Genomic DNA, 21850 nt, shown 5'->3' with positions numbered 1-21850 from the left:
CAATTGTCAAGGACAGAGCCAAGCTAATAAATTTATAATTTTAGAAAATTCACAGTGATTATTCCCAAACAGAATATAAAGGAAAATAATTTTTTTCTCATTCACATTAATGTTTTTGCTCTAAGGAAATGGACATTATAAAGTCAATCTACATTTTCAAATCAAGAACTAAAGCACCTATATTTGTACATGTATAGTTTATACATTCATCATTTTTCACAAACTTAAACTTCAATAAATTTTACTTTTCTGTAATTGCAACCAGGATTAAGTATGATATTTGTCCTTTTGACTTTACTGGGATATTAGAGAAAGACACATGCTTTAATAAATCCAGATAGAAAGTTTGTTATTATAGTTGTTAAAATCTATTATCCATCATTATTTATAAAATGTCAAAATGACAAAACTTTAAAAAGTAGGTAGTTTTCCTCTAATAGCACAGGAAAATAGATTTTACATTGTAATTACATGGAATCAACACATACCTATTTACTACAAATAATTCTCACGAGCAACATTTGGCTTTTGAAGGAACATGTTTGGCATAAAAACATATGTATAGCACTTGTTTTACAATGACCTCAATAGAGAATTTCAAAGTTCATGTTATACTTATTACTTATTATCTATGAGTATTCACTATGGCACATTTATTTGGTTGTTTTTCTTCTTTACAATGTTCATTAGATGGGGCATCTATCCATAGGTGCATACTACTAAGCATAATTGGGTGATTCCAAGACCTGAATAAACATAGCCTCTTATCAATGCCTTTAGCCTATTGCGCCTAAATGTATTAGAGATTTGCAAATAAAACTATTTTTCAAGTTTCATATTTATTAAAGCCTGATATTTTGGAACTCCACATTTTGATAAAATTAGGTTATAAACTTTAACCTTTAAGCCATAAAATTTATACTTCTGGCCATTAAAAAGAGGAAATAAAACATGCAATCTGAGTGTAAGAGATACAGAGTTTTTTATTTCTAATACTGATCAGAGAAAAAAATTTTTATTCTTTTAGTGAAAATCTTAATCTATTTCTAACCTGAGAAATAACTTTGGAAGAACTCTTGGTCTTTAAACTCTTTATTACAGGAAGGTTCACTACCTTCCATGTCTCATCACTGTAGATTCCCCACCACTCCAGTAAAAACAAATAGAGCCAGGAATGGTGGCGCACGCTTGTAATCCCAGCTCTTAGGAGGCTGAGACAGGAGGATGGCGCAAGTTCGAAGCCAGCCTCAGCTACTTAGTGAGGCTCTCAGCAACTTAGTGAGACCCTGTTTCCAAATAAAATATAAAATAGGTCTGAGAATGTAGTCCGGGCTAGAAGGCCCTTGGGTTCTATCTCCAGTACCACAAAAACAAAAAAAGAAACAAACAAACAACACCAACAAAATCCAGACAAACCGTAGAGATAGTTGTTATGAGAAAGCTAAGAGAAAGGAAGAGAGGGAAGAGGAGAAATAAGAATATAAAAGAAAGAGATAAGACAAAAACAAGACAAGAAAAGGAAAGAAGAACGAGAGGAGAGGGACCCGCAGAAGCCCACTGAGGAGTGGCTACAGCCCCAGGAGCAAAGGATGCTTGTAGCTGCCCATATGTGCCAACATCTCTGCTTCCTGAATGATCTTATTTCCATGAATTATCTAACTTAACCCCAAAAGTACCCTATTAGCTAGGTGTTGTTATTATCTGCACTTTACAAGTGAAACCACGGCTGACAGAGTTCCAGGCTCTTGGCTCAGGATCCTATCACCAATCATGGCAAGGGGCAGAGTTTATTCTAGTTCTGACTCCAAAGGCTGTGCTTCCAACTATGCTAGAAGGGGAGATAAGCAGAGTCAAGGGCCGGCCTTCCTGCGTGCACATTTCAAAAAGGAAGACATCACATAATTAGTGGGCCCCAAATGGCCCCATTAATTTCCTCCTTTCATCTCATACCATGCCCCTGCAGCCTTCCCTATCTCAGTAGTAGTATCCTGCCCTTTCTGTCTCACTGTCATTCTCTCAGGCTATGGCATCCAGAGCCGTGCTTAAATTCTCCCTTTTCCTTACCCTAAAATCCACCAGTAAATCCTATAGATTCAGACCCCCAAATGCATACGGCCTACCCTCTCCTGCCCGTATGACGTCTGCCTTACTGACCCAGCCTCATATTAATTTCCATTTCTCCCCTATTGCTCTTCCAGCAACCATCTACAGCCCTGTGAGTCATCTTCTTTCAACACAAATTGACACAGGTTAGCCCTTTGCGTCAATGTAACTTGGTGGGCTTCTTTTTCTCTAAAACAGATCTGATTCGCTCCCTCTGTGTACCAGAATCAGCACTGTGTGGCTGCAGGCTGGTTCTCCAACCTTATCCCTTGCTTGTCTCTGGTGTGTTCTCTGAGTTCCAGGCATGCTGGTGCTCCTAGGTGAACTGAACACCAAGTCTCAGTGCCTTTGCACATGCTTTTCCTCTGCCCAGGATGTTTCTTCTTTCTTTCTGCTTGAGGAATCTATATCTCATCCCAAGTCTAAGTTTAAATATCCAAAGTGTTTCCTAAAAACTGCAGCTCTTTATTACACTTTAAACAACTTTAAACAACGTGCGGACATTTCTGTCTACTGCATTGTCCTCAGGATGAATCTCAGGTCAAAGATTACGATTTTATCTTCTTAGATCCCAGTAGAAAACTGGGTGCTCCAAAAATAAACGTTGGATAATTCAATGAATATAGGAATAGCAAATCTTTTTGTTTTTCTCCTTAACTCATAAACCTTACCACAGAAACTCTGACCCTCCTCTGACACCCTATTCTGGTTCTCTGTTGCATTTTTATCGGTTCTAGCAAATACAGAATAGAGCCAATTATAACTGTGAATGTGCCATTGAAAATTGCCTCCCATTTCTTCCAGCCACTAGGGCAAACTTACAGAGATAGAATGGAGCTGGATGTGGTGGCACACACCTGCAACCCCAGGAACTAGGAGATTGAGGCAAGAGGATCACAGGTTCGAGGCCAGCCTCAGATTCTTTGGGAGACCCTCAGCAACTTAGTGAATACATGCCACAAATATTTTTATTTAAATTTATGATATTTTAGTCATCTGTGAAAAATTTGCTTATTTTTTTAAAAAGTGACTATAATTTGTTCTGAGCATAATTATGTTGAATCTCCAGATGATATGTGCCTAATACAGATTCATATTCACCCAAAGATTTAATAATTACTAAAAGTATCCTCTGAACTAAAGCCAATAAAATAGTATAATCATATGACAATTTTGGAATCAGCCTAAAGAATGGTAACTGATACATTTTGGATTATATTTTTTCTATCTAAAGAATATAACCTTTTATCCCCTTGGACACTGAAAAAGTATTTTAATAGTCATACTTCAAAGACAAGAACCCATCATAAAAAGGCCTTATTACTTACCTAAACTATTCAATTAAAAACATGGCTCAAAAACATTTAGCCATAGTAGCCAACACTCTTTCCCAGGGTTTGTATTCTAGTAGATCTTGTGCTCTCTTACTGATTAAAACTATTTGTAACAGTGCCTGACATTACTTCACCATCTTATTATAACTCCTCCAGGCACTAGTATACTTCCTCTGGTTCTCATGTCACTAGCAATTAATTTTATTGTCAAGAATGCTTGCTTTTTTCTCTAAGCTGAGTATGTCTGTGTAATCTTTTAATGCTTGTACTCAGACCTCATTTTTCTACTTACGGTACTTATTTAAATATTTTTCCAGCCCTAGTTTTAACTTCAAGTTAATTATCAGTAATTACTTTGCCTTAAATTCTGAAGGTACTTGTTGCCTTCAAGCTAAAACGTGTTTTTTCAATGTAGAATGTAGAGCTTCCAGTGACCTTTTGCATCTGAGTATTTAATTGTCAACTATGTAATGAAAATTTTTAAACCTCGACCTTAAATGACAGGGCATAAATAAAAATGACTTTGCAGGTTCTTCCACTATGACAAGATGCTATTTATATCTTTCAATAGCACATGAATTAAGGATCTTGGCAGATGGGAAATTGGGCACCAAAAGGCATAATCAGAGAGAACAGAAAAAAAAAATGTCTGGCTGTAGATCAGATACACTCTAATGACCAACAGAGATATTATGTCTGCTGCCCCAGTTTCAATGCCAAACCGGCAGGCAGAACTCAGACTGCATGCCCATGTCATATGAGAGTTCAAATGAGGAATCAGTAAACCGGTTTTCATAATGAAGAAAAAAAGTAAGGCTCCTCCTATTCGGCATTATTAAGCCCATGAAGAAACAAATATCTTGGGGCTGGGTGTATAGCTCAGTGGTAGGGCACTAGCCTGGTATGCATGAGGTCCTGGTTAGATCCCCAGCACTACAATCAATCAACCAATCAATCAATCAATCAATGGAAAAGGAAGTACCTTGGATCAGATGCTGAGACCTTCAAAAGAAATAAAAGTTTACATGATATTTTTTTTAATGAGGTCCAGGGACACTTTTGTTAACTTAGCTTTCTATATTTCTCCACCTCTCCTAATGCCTCAGATCACACAAGGAAAAAAACTGGGGCTTACCAAAACCAAATATTTATGGTAGTGGTTTTGGCTTCAAAATTTCAGTGATTGATTGAAAATATCCATTTTTTCCTTTACATTTTAAAGTGTATAATTGTTTCTATAAAATACATGAAAAGATGTTCAACATCACTAGCCATCAGGGAGATGCAAATCAAAACTCCTCTGAGATTCCATCTCACCCCAATCAGAGTGGCAAACATAAAGAAATCAAACAACAACAATTGCTGGCGAGGATGTGAGGAAAGAGGAACTCTTTTACACTGTTGGTGGGAGTGCAAACTAGTTCAGCCACTATAGAGATCAGTATGGAGATTCCTTAGAAAACTGGGAATAGATCCACCATTTGATCTGGCTATACCACTCCTGGGTATTTGTCCAAAGGGGTTAAAATCAGAGAACTACGTTAACATATGCATTCCCATTTTCATAGCAGCACAGTTTGTAATAGCCAAAATATGGAACCAACCTAGATCTCCATCAACAGATGAATGGATTGCAAAATTATGGGAAATACACACAATGGAATTCTATTCAGCTATAAAGAAAAATAAAATAATAGCATTTTCAAGAAGACGGAAGGAACTAGAGAACTTTATGTTAAGTGAGATTAGTCAAGCACAGAAAGAGAAGGGACATATGTTTTCTCTACTATGTTCAAGCTAGGGAGTAGTGGTAATACCAGAGGGATTCCAGATGATGGAGGGGAAATCTCAGCAAAGCTTGAATGGAAGGATAGGGGAGGAAGAAAGCTGAGGTTGTTCAATGGAGGAGCTACATATGAATATGTGAAATAGCATAAATACAACATGATTAACCTGTACACTCTCTATTGGGGGGGAAGGGAGAGGGAAGGGCATGAAGCACAATGTAAATGTACACCACTCTCAATATGTTCCACTTGTAAAAAATAAAAATTAAAATAAAAAATATATATTATTTAATTGATCCTTATATAAAAATAGGAGTTTTTTCCTCTCATTCATTCACTTTTGTATTTAAGTATTTGACATGTGGTTAACCATGACTAGGTATAGAGGTTCAGAGATTAGTGGTATCCTTCTGATATGAAGGAGTTTCTTTCCTACTAATGGCAGTCTTTGCATTAAAAATAATCATACTTCTAACTCTTGCTGTAAATAGAAAGAAAGATAGAAGCACAAAGGGCAACACTAACTTCCTCATCATGACCTAGGGAAAAATTCTGGGGAGGAAATGTCACTTGAGCTGGTGCTGCAGTGGGATTAACAGTCATTAGGGCTGAGGGCGGGACATACCTGGAATATTTCTGTGAGTAGGCTTTCACATCACAACTAGAGAGAGCTCAGGAGCTCCTTGAGGAGGAAACAGAAAGGGGCCTGGAAAATCACTTTCCTGTTACAGTAACTCACAGAAAAACTACAGAGAGCTGAACTGAATGCTGAGGGTCAGACAAGAACATGTTCAACTACAGAGGAGATAAAAAATATATATAGATTCATGCCTTCTTTCCCCCACAGAATTATGGAGTACGAGATCTGGAATGAAAATTCAAAGAGGCAGTCATCAAAGGTGGATGTATCTTCTGGATCTGTAATATATACTATATTATGTTTTGAGTCACCCTCATGAAGACAAGAAGGGTGAAATAAAAAAGAAATGGAAGACACTTTGGCTAAATCCATGGGTTACATGTACTTAAATTTACAAACTACTTAGGCAAATTCTAGTCTTTTAGGGTATAACTGTGTGCTCACTTGTGTGATTGACCCCAGAATAGTTAGATAGATGGTTTGGCATATCATTTTCAGGCTCTTATCCAATATTCCAGAGAACATATTTCATTACTATATAAGCATTTTAGAAATTACACTTTGTTAGCCAGCAATGGTGTGCACACCTGTAATTCCAGTACTTGGGAGGTTGAGACAGGAGGATCACAGGTTCATAGCCAGCCTTGGCAACTTAGTGAGGCCCTCCACAACTTAGTGAGACCCTGTTTCAAAACACTTAAGAGAGTATTAACTTTTAAAATATCTTAAAATAAAAATTCATGTTTTAGAAGACGTAATATTTTTCTGTATGCCTTATCTATAGATACTATCTGAGTTCTTTATTGTCATGAGTTAAACATTCCTAAAATCTTGGTCTGGAGAAGTTCAGGAGTCTTTCCTTATTCTGTGCCTGCCTTGAGTTATTGGTGTTGGGAGTCCAAGAGGGAAACCTATAATTCAAATAAGTTTCTAGTTGCCTGGTTGAAAATCTTGAGTAAGATTATGTATCCACTTTTGTGATTCAGTTTTCTCATCTGCCAAATAGGAATCATATTTCTTGCTGTTGTTTTATCAAGATTATAGGAATGTAATAAAGGCAAAAATTGCAGAAATGACAATAAATCATATAGAAGGTTTAAAATGTAGTTGAAAGAACCTTAAGATATAAGGTTCTCTGTGTGTGCTTTTGTGTACTTGATGCTCTATCAACCAACCAATACTTAGTAAGCCAAAATACAGTAGACTCCCTCAGAGGTGAAAACCCTACATTATATCTATGCCTCAGGGCTCTCCATTCTTGTCACTGGTAAGAATCGCAAAGTACTCTAAAACCCCAAATGCAGTGACTGTCACTAATTCATGACTACCCCAGGAGAATAGCAGAATGCTGTGGCTATTCAGGTTCCTTTGATAACACAATTAAACCTGGAACAGGAGGTCTTATTCTTTTGTTATCAATCTCTTTCTCCCAATTTTGATTCCTGAAATTAAATTATATTTTATTTTTGAGACATTTAAGCACTGTGTTTACCTTTGTAATTTCTTTAGACAGTTACCCCTTTAAAACTCATCTTGTTTAGGTGAATTGAAGAGATTAGAATGAGAATGGAAAGTCAAGTATTCTTAATTTTATGACACAGTGTCTTGACTGGCCTCTTAGATGTGACACACTGTAAGGACTTCCTATAACAGGGGAATGATTTAAGGGCATGTTTACCATACAAAGTAGATGATAATAAATCACTATAAATAGTACTCCATGAGTTTCAATATTATTGCATTTAGATTAAATCTTAGACTACTTATAAAATAATTTAAAAATCCCCTAAAATGAATCAGGTTTATCTCAGAAGATATAAAGACCTCCCATGGTTTTGGATAGGTAGAATAAATATTACAAAAAATGGCCATTCTACCAAAAGTGATCTACAGATTCAATGTAATCCCTATTAAAATACCAATGTCATTCTTTGCAGAGCTAGAAAATTCAGTCTAAATTTCATATAGAGAAAAAAATGACCTTGAGCACAGAGTACACAAAAGCACCCATAGAGTACACAAAAGTACACAAAAGCTAAAGTAATTCTTAGCAATAAGAACCATGCTGGAGGCATCATGATACCTGACTTCAAATTACACTACAAAGCTATAGTAATAAAAACTGCATAATATTGGCACAAAACACACACACACACACACACACACACACACACACACACACACACAGAACAGTGGAATAGAATAGAAGACAGAGAAACAAACCCACATAATTATTGCCAATTGATTTTTTATAAATGTGCTAAACATATATGTTGGAGAAAGGACAGCCTTTTCAACAAATGGTGTTGGAAAAACTGGTTATCTGTTTGTAGAAAAATAAAATTAATTCCCAACCTCTTACACTGTTTCAGAGTCAACTCAAGATGTATAAAAGATCTGGAAATTGTACCAGAGAATTTGAAATTACTAGAGAAGATTATAGGATCAATATTCCAACATATAGATACTAGTAGAAACTTTCTCAACTAGACTCCCCAAAATCAAGAAATTAAAACAAGAATTAATAAACAGGATGACATTAAATTAAAAAGTTTTTGTGCAACAAAGGAAACCAGTAAGAGTCTAAAGAGAGAGCCTATAGAATGGGAGATCTTTGCCAGCTATTCCTGTGATAGAGGACTAATATCTAGAATTTACAAATAAAAGACAACACCAAAGGGACTGAAATAAAATTATAGTAACACATGCGTATTCATGTTCATCGTGGCACAATTCACAACCTAGCCAAATCATAGACTCAACCTAGGAGTCCATCAGCACATAAATGGTATATGGGATATATACACTATGGGATATATACACTATGGAATTCTACTCAGCAATAAAGAAGAAAAAAATAATGTCATTTTCAGGAAAGTGGACAGACGTGGAAAACATTAAGTGAGACTGGCTGGTCACAGAAAATGAGGGATCTTATGTTTTCTCTCATGTGTGGAAGATAGAGAATAATCGAGATACAAGAGGGACTTAGATTATGGAGGAGAAACTCCAGAGGAGCAATGAAGGGATCTAGAGGAAGGGAAGGGAGAATTAATGAAGAAAACACTTCCATTGAGATTGTGTATATATATGAAATTATCAATGACAATCTCAGCATCATGTATGGAAAGGGGAGGGAACTAGGGGGAGATCTCACTAAGTGCTGTGTGCATGTATTACTATTATTTTGTATTTCTATTATTTTGAACTACATTATAACCTGTACCAATAAAAGTATATATATATATATATATATATATATATATATATATATATATATATTGAGGTTAAAACAGTTTTGAGATATATGATATATGGGTTTTTTTTTAATATTCCAGTCTTGCAAATTTCTGTGTTATTGACAAAAGGAAGTCTTACATGAGAAAGTTAAAGTAAATTACTTAAACATTTAATAACTCCTGCCAGAATCTGCTTTCACCCTACCAGTAATGCTATGCTCATGGAGAGGAAGAGGGAGAAGAATAATATCTCCCCCGATCTTTTTTTCATGTGAAACTGAAACTTTGAAAAAGCTCCTGAGATGATGTCATTTGTTTCTATAAAAACAGTCTTTAGCGGCTCAACCACACTTTTGGCAACTTCAAAACTAAGCCTAGCAGCCAGGTGTGGTGGCATATGCTTGTAAATCCCAGCATTTGAAAGGCTGAGACAGGAGGATCCCGGTTTGCAGCCAGCCTCAGTTACTTAGTGAGGCCCTCTGCAACTCAGTGAGACCCTGTTTCAAAATAAAGAATAAAAAGTAGGGCTGGGGGTATAGCTCAGAGGTAGAATGCCCCTGGGTTCCATCCCCAGTGCCACAAAGTAAATAAATTAATTAAAAAGCCTAGCCTTTTTAGGTAGTCATTCTTCACTTAATATTTTGAAATATCCTCCTGCGTGTTTTTCAAAGTTTTTATACAGGACTAAAATTTAAAGTAAATGTTATTATTCCACCCAGCTAAATGTGTGTAGAATAATAGAATAATTGTGTATGTACACATGTATATGCATAGATGGAGAAAAAAGGTAAGATTTTTAAAAAGTGCAAGATAAATAATTTCTTAGAATAATCACTGGGTTTTTAATTTATTTTATAATTTTAATGATATTTAAAATTTTTCTATCCATGTTTGTTCAGTCAGTTAAACAGATAAACCTGGTGTCTTTGAATCAATATTTGATTATTTCAGGGTCTCATTCTGTACCTTCTTTCAGAGGAGTTTACCCTTTGAACATAAAGATTGGACAAAGATTACTTTTTTTATAAGTTAGTTTCTTTCTTAGAACTTTGTTCCTTGCTAGGATTTCTTTTATTAATAAAAAGAACACAGCTATGATTTGGTTATTCTCAAAGTAAAGGCATTAGCAGTATTAAGCTTCTTATATCTGTGAGAAATCACATAAACAAACCCAAGTTAACACATTCTTTTTGCATCTCTGGCACACACCCAACAGATGTTATTTTTGAAAGCTTGATCATGTTACGTCCAGTGATTTTTTTCAAACAAATGGTAATGTGTTTATGAAACATGTCAATGCTTCAATAAACATAGAGATGGATGCCATAATAATATTCCATTTTTTAAAAAATCATAAGAAAGCAGATGACTGAGGCCAAAACGCTTGCTTTTCCCTCTCTCATGGCCCACTTGTGCCCTCACTTCCTGTGTTCCATTCACACAACACAAACACTCACTGAGGCTCTTTTGCGCCCCATGAGGACACACAAGAACAAAAACTTCTTTATAATCAATCTAGAAATAGCCAGTTTTGCTCTTAGTCAACAGGGATAGGGAGAAGAGCCACTGGGAACTGAAAAGTGTGTACAAGTAAGTTGTCAGTTTGGGGGAGTAAAGACAACACCCTGGACACTTAGATGGGCAATTGTACTCATCCTCTGCAGTATTCTTCAGATTCCATCAGGAAACTTTTTTTTTTTTTTTTTTTTTTTTTTTTTTTTGCTGGATTAGGACACAAAAACAAATCACCCAAACTAAGATAATCACTAGACATCTCAAGATGGGTGAGAAAAAGCACAACTGTATTTAGAATTAAGTTCTTAGTGGGTGCAAACCTTGTCCACCAGCATTAGTTCACACTGCATCCATGTTAGAAAAAGGCACCAGGTTGACCAGACACACCCAGGGGCTCATAACTGAGGAGCTGGGCTGGATTCCAATATCCTTGCAACGCCTCAAGAAGTCAATCTCATGCAGGACGCAATATGAACAACTGGACATGGGGATCCTATTTATACAGATCTCTTTCTTTAGTGCTTTCACAAGACAAAAATAATATAACTAGAACATCCATCTATAGTCATTACAGAGTAGAGTAGCGTCAGGGAGAAATGATAAAATTTCCTATAGCAAACACCAAATTCATTATGCCTAAATTCAGATAAGCATAAAATGATACACAATAAGAATTCCTTGTAATAATGTTGGCAAAGAGAAACCAAGAGAAGTCCCTCTCCTCTGTTCCACCACCAGGAGAGTAGAATACTTACCACCATCTTCAACTGCAAAGTGGAAGATATCACTCGTGGCATTAGCCCCTTCTCTTAAGACATAGCATATTTTCATATCATCAATGTCAGCTATAAAATAACCAAAAAACAAGTTGATTAATTACTATAGCAAAAGCAACAACATGAATGATGGTAAACCCTAGTGGCTATTACTTTTCTATAAATATGTTTAGATGCCCTTGTAAGGGAAAAAGTGCTGTTAAGCTATGCTATTTGCTAGATCTCTAAACCCCTTAATGTCAGCTGTCCTGTGGACATCTGATCGCTTGCGCAGATAGAGTACAAGACCTGGGTTACAATAATAGCAAGGTGCTGCCCCTCCCAGTGGCACATGCATGTTCATGCACCAAAAGAGTGACTACCTAAAGAAAGAATGTCGGACACCATGACAGGTGGAAAGGAAGATATTTCAAGGCATGGCAAATTTCCTGGCCCTCTTGAAATTACATCCTTTGCCTCCCTAGAGGACCAGCCCTCAGAGGCAGGAGGCTACACTTCCCCACTCTGGCTTGTTTTTATTGCTAAGGTGCAGTTTAGGGGATTTCTGCATCTATTGTGCCAGTTCTCCTCTTTAATGACACTACACAGGCAACATCATAAGACAAATATCATTCTGTCCTATAATACTCAACAATAGATCATTATTTGACCTGGGCCAATCAATGTTTTTCTAAGGTTACATAAAGTCAGATAGATCATAGCTAAAATTAGCTTAAACAATGGTACATAATATTTAATTGTCACATGTCTATTTTATGGTTTTTCCATCTCCCAAAGGCTTTACTAAGTTTAATGTTATGGAATTCAAAGGCATTCTGTATAAGATGAAAACTTTATGAAAGAATAAACTGGAGTGAGGCAAAGTTGTAGCGTCCACAAATTATTCCATGTGTTTCTATAGCTCTACCCTGACTCAGGTGGGTTAGAAAGGTGACTCAAAACCAGGAATTGTCAGAAAAGAGGAACATCTGGCTTTATAGTTAACAGTATTTTCTTGCTGATGAAGCTACTTGGAAGTAGAGCAAGTCCATGAGGCTTTGTTCTCCTGGAACAAACTTATTTCTAACTGTGCTGAGATTTCCCATACTTTCTGTCTAGCATCATGTTTACATTTCTGTACAGTTATTTTTCCTAGTAGATTGGGAAACTGCAGGTTATTTTTTCATCTTAAATTCCCATAGTCCTTTGCTTAGGGTCTTATAGTCAGTAAAAGCTCAGATGCTTCATAATTTAAAATGATAGAAGTGAGTTGTCTGACAGCTCACACTTGCACCTCAACTTGCACATGCATTAGGTTCTTTGTTTGTTCATACAACTTAACTTTTGGAACCTTTCCTTTATCAGTAAAGAATTAGGCAAACTGCTGACTACACATCCCTTCCCATAGAACATGACCTTGGACCATGCCAGGAGTTGGGGATGGGAAGACTCTTTTCCAATGTTTTCACCTTTTCTTAATTATGTAGGAAAACCTAAAGGCTCTACTAGGGGATAGGAAAAATATTTAGTATGCTCAATATGGGTATCATTGTTTTCTTCAGCAAAAATATAATACTTAGGAGAGAGTTTTGTTGAAATAAATCACTGCTTCAAAACTGATTTTTTAAAAAGAACTCATTTTTTTAAGGTAAAGTGAACATGAATGCAATTATATGACATTCAAGTGTCACATTTCCCCTTCAAATTAGCAAATATGACATTGATTAGTTGAAACATAATAAAACCTTTTTAATTTTTCCTATAACTTTACTAATACTAATTTATAGTTCAAAAAGGGTTTTGATCATAATATTGATATCCTGCAGCTATTTCTACAAATAACTGTAATATAAGTAAGTACTGTAATATACATACATAATAGCCTTCTTAAAGCACACAAGTTTTAAGAAGATAAAATCCCCATAGTCAAAATGTAATCTTTTTTAAGCAAACATCTAAGAAGTAACTAGAGTTTTCTATTTGTTAAACACAATTACATTTACTTCAGTTTATCTATACAATTATTCATGTTTTTCTTTTAAGTTCATTAATATGGCTGGCAGCTACACTTGGTTCAAACTTTTGGAGGGTGTTCCGACTTTCCTAGAAGTGATTATAAATTATCCCACACAAGATATTATTATATACTTATTGTAGAAAAAAATCCAGATGTTTTAAGATAAGTAATTTAGACTTGGTGTGTAAGGATGGAAAGGTGGGGGAGAGATAATTTGGCAAAGAAAAGTTTGAAATAAATAATTTACTTAGTCTGAATAATTATACATTGTTAATTTTTTCAACTAAGGAACTTTAATTAAATTCTTACAAATAGTTTTTTTTTCCCCTCCTAGGGACCACTTAATCAACTTACGAATAACCTTTTATCTCTGGCCACCTTTGCTAAATGGATTTAAATAAATGCATGAAAAAAATCCATCAAAATATAATTTAGCGTATCCCTTCATGATAAAACAAAAGAAAGAAAAAAAAAAACAGATAAAAAGACTGCACAGTCCTAACGGTAAACTCTGCTTTTATTTCTCCTCCTGGAAGAGTAGTCATGGTAGCTCTTTGATGGAGCTTTCTCCATTTTTAATCACTTATCTAATTTCCATAAATAACTACTATGAAGCAAACTCCAGCTTCAACTTGTTCGAATGAGTGCTCTTGTGACTAAACACTAAGTTTTCCTAGTCAATATTTGAGTTTGTATTGGAATGTGATATATTTTTAAGAAACTATCATCACTTTTTATAATAAACTTATAACTACACGGGGACCATAAAAATTAGCCATGATAACTCAAAATCAATGAGAAATAAAACAACTACCTGTAATGAAGTAATATAATTTTAGAGGTTAATATTTAAGAAATTAACATTCTAATATTTTGATCTATTGGACTTGGGCCATAGAATATAAATTAAATCATTTGCTGGTCTTCACCAGAAAATTCTTTAAAAAAAAAAAAAAAACCTCTCAAATCAAAATCCTTTTGAAGTCAGAAGAGAAATTTGAAGTACCATTTTCTATCCTCTAATATATTCTTTTCATCCTCTTCACTCTCCATGAAAATGGACCAGTCTAAGATCATGCGGCATCTCTAGCTTCAGAAAGCCTTCACACAAAAGTTTCCTGCTGGTCTGGCATGACTCTTGGCACTCTGGGGTTTTCCTGTCCCTGCAGGCCCTGGAATATATTCAGGCTTTCAGCCAAGAATCAGGAGGTTGGAGTGTGAAGCTATTTGCCAGCATCAGAGAAGTAGCTTGCTTTGCACTGCTTTTTGCTACATCCATGTTTATTAAAGTAGTTGCTATCTAAGTGCAGAACACTGTTGTAGAAAAAGAACACCCCCGCTGGGAACTGCATCTCTACCCCCAGAGCCCAATGGAGGCTGGATCTAGTTTCCATTCTGACATGGAGAGATTTTCATGAAAGCAACACAAGCCCTTTTGTAATAAAGTTGCGTGTTCTAGAGAACAGACCTCTAACTCCTAAGCCAGCATATTGAATGGGCTTCTCCCTTCCATCTCTGATCGCCTCTGCACAGGTCACCTGCCCTTCCTGTCTCAGACTGTGTCCACCCACAAGGGAAATTCAGGTTAGAAAACCCCGATGCCTCAAGAACAAAGGTGCTTGAAGAAACTGCTCTCTATTACTGTGTTTGGAACAAGGTAGAAAGCAGGCTGAAATGATGAAGTAATTTCCTCTTAGTAATCTTGCTAATATATCCCCAGGTTCTTAATGATGAGATAGGTGTACAGTTTGATGATGAGTATATTATCTTCTTATAAGTATAATACACTCCTTTTGTGTACGTATCTCAATGGCATGTTGTTTTATATACCATATACCATCTGTCACTCTAGATGGATGTTTATCTCTTCTGTCTTTGGGCAGGTGTCTGAGTCAGGAAATGTTATAGAAGAATCTCTATATAATGAATCTCTATATAATAAATAAATATGAAAACTGACTTTTCATTTAGTTACAAAGTTTTCCTAACAAATCACAATAGTCTCAGCACATTGCTCACAAGATTCATCAAAGTAGTAAAAATTTAAAGCCTTTTTCAAATGATAACTAGTAATGATAACTACATGAGTAAATACGATGCAGTGAGCAATTCTTACTTTAAGGGGCTGTAATGCTTCCTGAAGTATGTTGGCATACAAATCAGAAGATGCCCAGAGGGTGGGTGTGGCCAGTGCTGCAGAGTTGGAAATCTGCTTCAATTGTTATTCACCAAAATCTTGTTCCTGTTTTAGCAGTATAACTTACCACTATTGAAATACATGGAAACTAGGTGTGGTGGCACATGCCTGTAATCCCAAGTACTTAGGAGGCTGAGACAGGAGGATCACAGGTTAGCTTCAGAAACCCAGTGAGACCCTCAACAGCTAGTAAGACTCTGTTTCAAAATAAAAATAATAAAAAAAAGTGCTTGGAATATAGCTTGGAGGTAGAATGCTCCTAAGTTAAATCCCCAGTATCCCCTCAAGAAAATTAAAAAAACAAAAAAAGACAAACAATGATACTCTCTCTAATGAAGTCCACTGCAGTAAGAAACACAGAAAGTGATCCCTCCTCCCAGGAAGGCGAGTCTTTGTATTCTTCCCTTCCCTTTTGTCCCCTTCACTTCTCTTGGACTCTAATTTGATGCTCTACTTGTAAGGTTTTCATTGACAATGTCTCAGGCTATAAGACCTGGAATGTCCTTTGGTTTTTTACAGGGAAAGAAAAGGAGACTTACCTTGGGTAAACTCAGTGATGCTGTGGTTGCCTTTATCCAGGTTAAAAAGATATCCATGTTGGGGTGCCCCTGTCACAATAAACCTAAGAGAAAAGTGAAGACTGTCTCTGTCCTCCACTTTCAATATTTTGCTTGTGATCATGAAACCCAAGTGGCCAGTGGCCAGATTGCGAAGCACAGAGGCCCCTTTATTCACCACAATTTGGGGGACACTATTGTCCACAGGTAAGACCTGGATCTTCATCATTTGAGGCCTTCTGGTCTCAAATACAGTATCAGGGAAAACATAGAAGTCCGTATGGGTGCCGTCAGTCACCGTGAAGGAGAAGCTGTCCTCGCTCGACTCTGTCCCATCATGTTTGTAGCTGATTAAGTTTTCATTCAAGTCTTGCTTGGTAAAAACCATGACGGGTCTAGTGTTGTTGAACAGGAGATGGCCATGAACAGGCACTTGGGTGATGGTGAACTTCAGGAGTCTGTCTGGAGTATCCCGGTCTTCAACAGTGAGTTCAAAGGGTGTGATCAGCTTGTTCTCACTTTCACTGACGACCAAGTTATGGATGGTGACCACCGGCTTTTTGTTGTCCACATCACTAATGGAGATACGGAAAGTTCGGAAGACAGGGTTACGTCCGTCAGTGACTTGAAACTCAAAACTGTCCATCTTCACCTCGTCGTCAGCTGTGTGGATGTAGTAGATTTTGTTGCCGGCCAGTTGCAGCTGTGTGAAGGAGTTGATGGATGTTCCAGGTTGATCTGTGCACTCCAGGTGGCCTCTCATGGGAGCCCTGGTGATGGTAAAAACCAAGTTTTCATCAGGACTGTTCAAGTCACTTGTGCTTAGTAGATCTGTGGTGAGAGTGACTTTGCCACCTTCTTTCAATGACACCCCCTTACTTATCACATCAGGGAAGACAATGTCAATGCTCCCAATGGATACATAAAAGTAGCGATCGATGAGGGCATTTATTCCATCCGTCACATCAAACTTAATTAGGTCCCGAATGCCCTCTTGCCCAAAATGGACATACTGAATCAAGTTTCTGTCCACTTCATCCTGGGTAAAATTCATGCCCAGTGTCACATTTTCAAAGGCGCCTGTGGGTTTTTGTCTCTGCAATAAGCCGTGTCCTGGCCCATAACGAATAACATAAACCAAGGATTTATCTTCAGAATCTAAGTCAGTTGCCATTAATATTTTGTTGCTGATAATTTTGGTTTCCCCAATTTCTATCTCCAGTCCATTGTTGATGGCCATCCTGGGAGTCTCATCATCCACGGGGAGAACCAGGATGAGGGCCACCTTTTCTACCGAGTGTTCGCCATCAGTTAGCTTGATCACAAAACTGTCTTCCTGTGTCTCTGAATCATCATGCTCATAAATAATGCTGGAACTCTCTATGATCTGATCCAAGGTGAAACTTTCTACCAACACGGTGCCATTGATCAGCTGGTTCATGATGTGACCATGACTAGGAAATCGGGTGATAGTGAAAGTTAAATCATCCGGGGGAATGTCAGCATCAGCGGCGTTGAGAATGGGGGTATCAATCACTAAACTCATGCCTTCCATCACCATAAATTCTCTCATAAACATTTCCGGCTGCTCATCGTTGGTGGGGATGATTACAATGGGGAAAATTTGTCTTTCAGAGAAGTTAGTGCCATCAGAGCAACGGAATATAAATCGGTCTTCCACTGGTTCTACACCTTTATGGACACTCTGGACATAATTAATGTGACCCTGCCTAAGGTCTTTCAGTGTAAAAGCACTTATGGCAATCCCTGCTCTTGATTTCTCAGAGCCTGGGGCTGGAGAAATGTTTTCCACATAACCTGAGGTTGGCTGAATAACAATTGTGCACAAGATGTCATCGTTCAAGGAATCAATATCTTCAGCACTTATATGCATTGAGGTTATTACACTTTTATCACCCTCCATCACTATAAACTGTTCACCCACAGAAATCTCTGGGGCCTGGCTGTCTACAGGGAGGATGGTCACCCACACAGTAACACCTTCAATAATATTTCCACCCATCCTCCATTCTTGAGACTTCTCTGACAGACTCAGATTAAAAGAGTCCGCTTTGGGCAATAAGCCAATCTCCCCACTTGTGTGGGCATAAACAACAGAGCCCTCTAAGAGGTCTCTTTGGGTAAACTCTTCTGCTGGAGATCCATTGACAAGGATTTCCCCAAACAAAGGAGGATCTTCCAAGAGGAAAGTCAACATCAAATCATCAGTGTGTTCATCAGTCCCCTTAATAACATTGGAAGTGATTTCAGTAGCCCCATTTTCTAAGACATCGAGATAGGACTCCAGAGTACCAGTAGGTAGGCTCAGCATGGGCACCTCCTGATCCATGGGTCGGACATTCACTCTGAGTGTGATGGGCACCACATGGTGTCTGTCGCTGACCTCCAACGAACAGCTATCAGTCAAGGATTCATCCCCATAATGGGTGTAAGAAATTCGGCCCTGTTTTATATCCTCCAAATGAAAAATCCCTCCTACATGCAGTACCTGGCCAGACACTTGCATGTGGCCATGTTTCGGGGCCTGGGTAAGAGTGAAAGAGATGTGGGCCACATCAGTGTCTATATCATTCACATGCAACTCGGTCTCACTCAAGATGTGGTGGCCCTTCTCTTGAATCGTGAAGCCGGTGTTGAGGATCTCGGGTGGCTGGTTGTCCATGGGCTGCAGGTAAAGGGTAAAGGTGCCAGGAGCTACATTCCCAGCTCGGTCCTCCACCTGGAACTGGAACTGGGCCACTCGTGCAGCCACTCCCAGTTCTTGACCTGGAGGTCTGTAAGCAATTTTATGGTGGTTGATCTGAGCTTGGGTAAAATGGGTCACCGTGATGGAAGGGTTTTCAGTCAGGACCAAGGTGCCCAGTGGGGCTGGTGAGTGGTTCTCATCGGTGTCCATTGGGGGCTGGATCACTGTGTACCGTAGTTCTCGGTCATCTGTGTCGAGATCTGTGTAGCGCAGCCATTTCTTTCTCAGTGGTGTAAGCTGGGACTCCTGTACCACCATCCGGAGGGGACAGCCACTGACCAGCTCTGGAGGGAGGCGATCTACAGGGTGAATGCGTATCACAAACCGCTGTAGCCCAGATTGGTTAGGGGGGTCATGGTTATCCTGGACTCTGAACGTGAACTGGTCCATCACTGGCCCAGGATTATGGGGCCCAGCATGCCTATAGAATAGCCTCCCCTCTGTTATGTCTTTCTGCTGCCACTCCGTCACTGTTCGCTCATAAAATGCCCCCTGCTTCTTCCAGAGTCCCCTGGTCAGCTCCTGCTCTTCCTGGGGAGGATGAATTTGTCGCAGAAGCAGGTGCCCTGTGGTTGAGGAGGGTGACTCCAGCACGAACAGCAGCAGGGAGTCATCAGAATCCATGTCAGTTGCACTCAGAGCCAAGGGCGGGATGGGCACCGTCTCCCCCTCTGCCAGTGTCAGCCCGGTGTTGGCGTTGAGGACCGGGGGCTGATCATCCACTGGCACTAAGGTGATGGGAAACAGGAACTGCACCTGATGCCTGTCTCCTCCATCCACCATGCGCAGCACCAGGTTGTCGCTCAGTGAACCATCTCTGTCATCATGCTGGTAGACTACCCGGCCAGCTGCCAGCTCAGCCACTGTAAAGGTCTTGGGAGCAGAGCTGCCACTGGGAGCACCCAGGATGACAAGATGGCCGTGCCGGAGCCCAGCCATCACCTCCAGACGCACTGCTTCTAGGTCATCCTCGTCACTGATGACCAAGTTTTGTGGCCCAATGCCTGCAGGGCCTGTGAGGGGCCGAGACTGACCCTCATAGAGAATGAGTCCAGTGTTCCGGGTGACCACTGGGGCCAGGGTGTTCATGGGCTTCACCACCACCATGAAGGCGAAAGGGTCTGAGGCTGCTCCTTCCGGATCCACGACTTCCAGCTCCAGTTCAAAGAGACGCTCCTGGTCAGAGTCTTCAGAGGGGGGCTGGTAGGCAATCTTCAGGAGGTGCAGATCCCTCTGAGTGAAGGAGGAGAGGGGCAGGCTGCGGTCATCAGTGCTCACCAAGTAGCCCTGGCCAGGCTGGAAGGGAGAGGTGAGGTTGAAGACCAACAGGTCGGGGGGAGACTCAGCATCCTCAGCCGCCAACATGTCTGGAGTCAGGGCAGTCAGCACAAACTGGTCCACCTCCATCATCATCATCGCCACAAAACTGGGCTTGGGTGCAGTGTTCTCAGCCCCTCCCCGGATCCTCACCAGCACCTGGAAGTGTTCTCGTTTTAAAGCAGGGCTGCCCACAGGAGCCCCCCGCGAACGCAGCTCCACCACCATAGGCACCCAGTCTCTGTTTGGTGAGCGGCTGGGGGCGGTGTGGCGGTAACGCACGCCCAACTCCTGGAAAGCTTGGCAGTCCATCAAGAGAGGCTCAGGGGCGCCTCCCTCTCCGCTCCCTCCGGGGACCTGCGGGTAGTGGAGGAGTTCTCCATAACGAGGTAGCGCGCTCAAGCCAGACAGGATGCCCACGCGGCACTCCTCTGTCTCGGGCTGGTAGGCGAACTCCAAGCTGCGCGCGTCCAGGGCATTGCTAGTCCCAAGCAGCTCTTCCACGACCAGTGGCAAGTTCCGAGTCACAACCTCCAGCTGGGTGAAGATCACTTCCACCTCCAGAACCAGCGGTAGCACTATCGCCCCTCCGGGGGTGTCGTAGCGCAGCTGCAGCCGGACGCGGTCCCGCGATGGGCTGCGCGCTCCCAGGTGCGAGTAGCGCACCTCGCCGGGGCCGAAGTCGCACGGGAAGCGCTTGGGACTCAAGCGGCCGGGCCTCTGGGCCAGCGCGTCGTTGTCCAGCACGGTCACCGCGCAGCGGTCCCCCGGCTGCACCTGCAACACTAGATCGTGCAGCGGATCCAGCCAGACTTCACGCCCGAAGGGCACTCTGAGTCCGCGGTTCACCAGCACAATGGCCTCCTCGGCGGGGACCCCTGCAACCCCCGCGAGACCCGGAGACAGCAGTGCTCGGTCAGGGGCAGCGGGCTGTGCAGAGATGCGGCTTACCAGTGACAGGAGAAGCCACAGCAGCCGGGGCGGCGGAGCCGTTGTTGGCTGAGCGCTGGCGGCGTTGGCTGTCCTGCGCGCGGGGGTGTCCATCCCGGAGGTCCCGGCTGCATTCATGGTCCAGGTGTTAGAGCTCGGACAGGTTAGTCCCAGAGCGTGCAAAGTCGGTCTCTGGGCAAGCCACAAGAGACAGCTCGGTTAAGAGCCCGGGACTCTGAACGCTGCGCTCCAGGTCCCCTCGTAGCCGGGACAGAGCCCGAAGCCGGAGCCGCAGCCCGAGGCTCAGCCTCCCAGGCCAGGCTGGCTCCGCCGCTCGCGGCTCACTGAATCTCTCCACCCCTACTTCCCAGGTCCGCCGATCCTGGGCTTTGAGGGAAATCCCTCCTCTCGCCCCCCTACTCCAGTCCTCCCGGGAGGCCAATCGTCGGTCCCGGGAGGAGGCCCGAAGTCGGAGGTTGGGTAGCGATTCCTGTCAATCAGCTCCTAGGGGCCAAGGCGGGGCAGCTGTGGGAGGGGTGGAGAGAGAAGGCGCAACAGGTTGTCTTGAAAGTGAAGCTCAAAGAGGCCAGGAGCTGCGAGTTTGTTTGGCTGTGGGCTGCTAGGTCTGGTGCCGGGTGCATTGCATCTCTCTGAGATCCTAGATTACTCATATTAGCCTCTCTCCCCACGTC

At 40.7% G+C, this 21850-nt stretch overlaps 1 protein-coding gene across 1 annotated transcript in view; it reads right to left on the bottom strand.

The window, feature by feature from the left end:
- The window catches only part of FREM2 (FRAS1 related extracellular matrix 2), a gene marked incomplete at both ends in the record, with an annotated part of 165220 nt that extends 143924 nt beyond the window's left edge, over positions 1–21296 (bottom strand). The window contains 2 exons of the mRNA XM_080689447.1: positions 11374–11463; positions 16127–21296. Coding sequence (XP_080545573.1) covers positions 11374–11463; positions 16127–21296 — 5260 coding nt within the window. The remainder of the gene's footprint in view (positions 1–11373; positions 11464–16126) is intronic.
- Positions 21297–21850: the final 554 nt, after the last annotated feature.

Source organism: Muscardinus avellanarius (genome assembly GCF_963383645.1).
Source record: "Muscardinus avellanarius genome assembly, chromosome: 2".
Taxonomy (NCBI): Eukaryota; Metazoa; Chordata; class Mammalia; order Rodentia; family Gliridae; genus Muscardinus; species Muscardinus avellanarius.
This window is presented reverse-complemented; position numbering and strand designations above follow the sequence as displayed.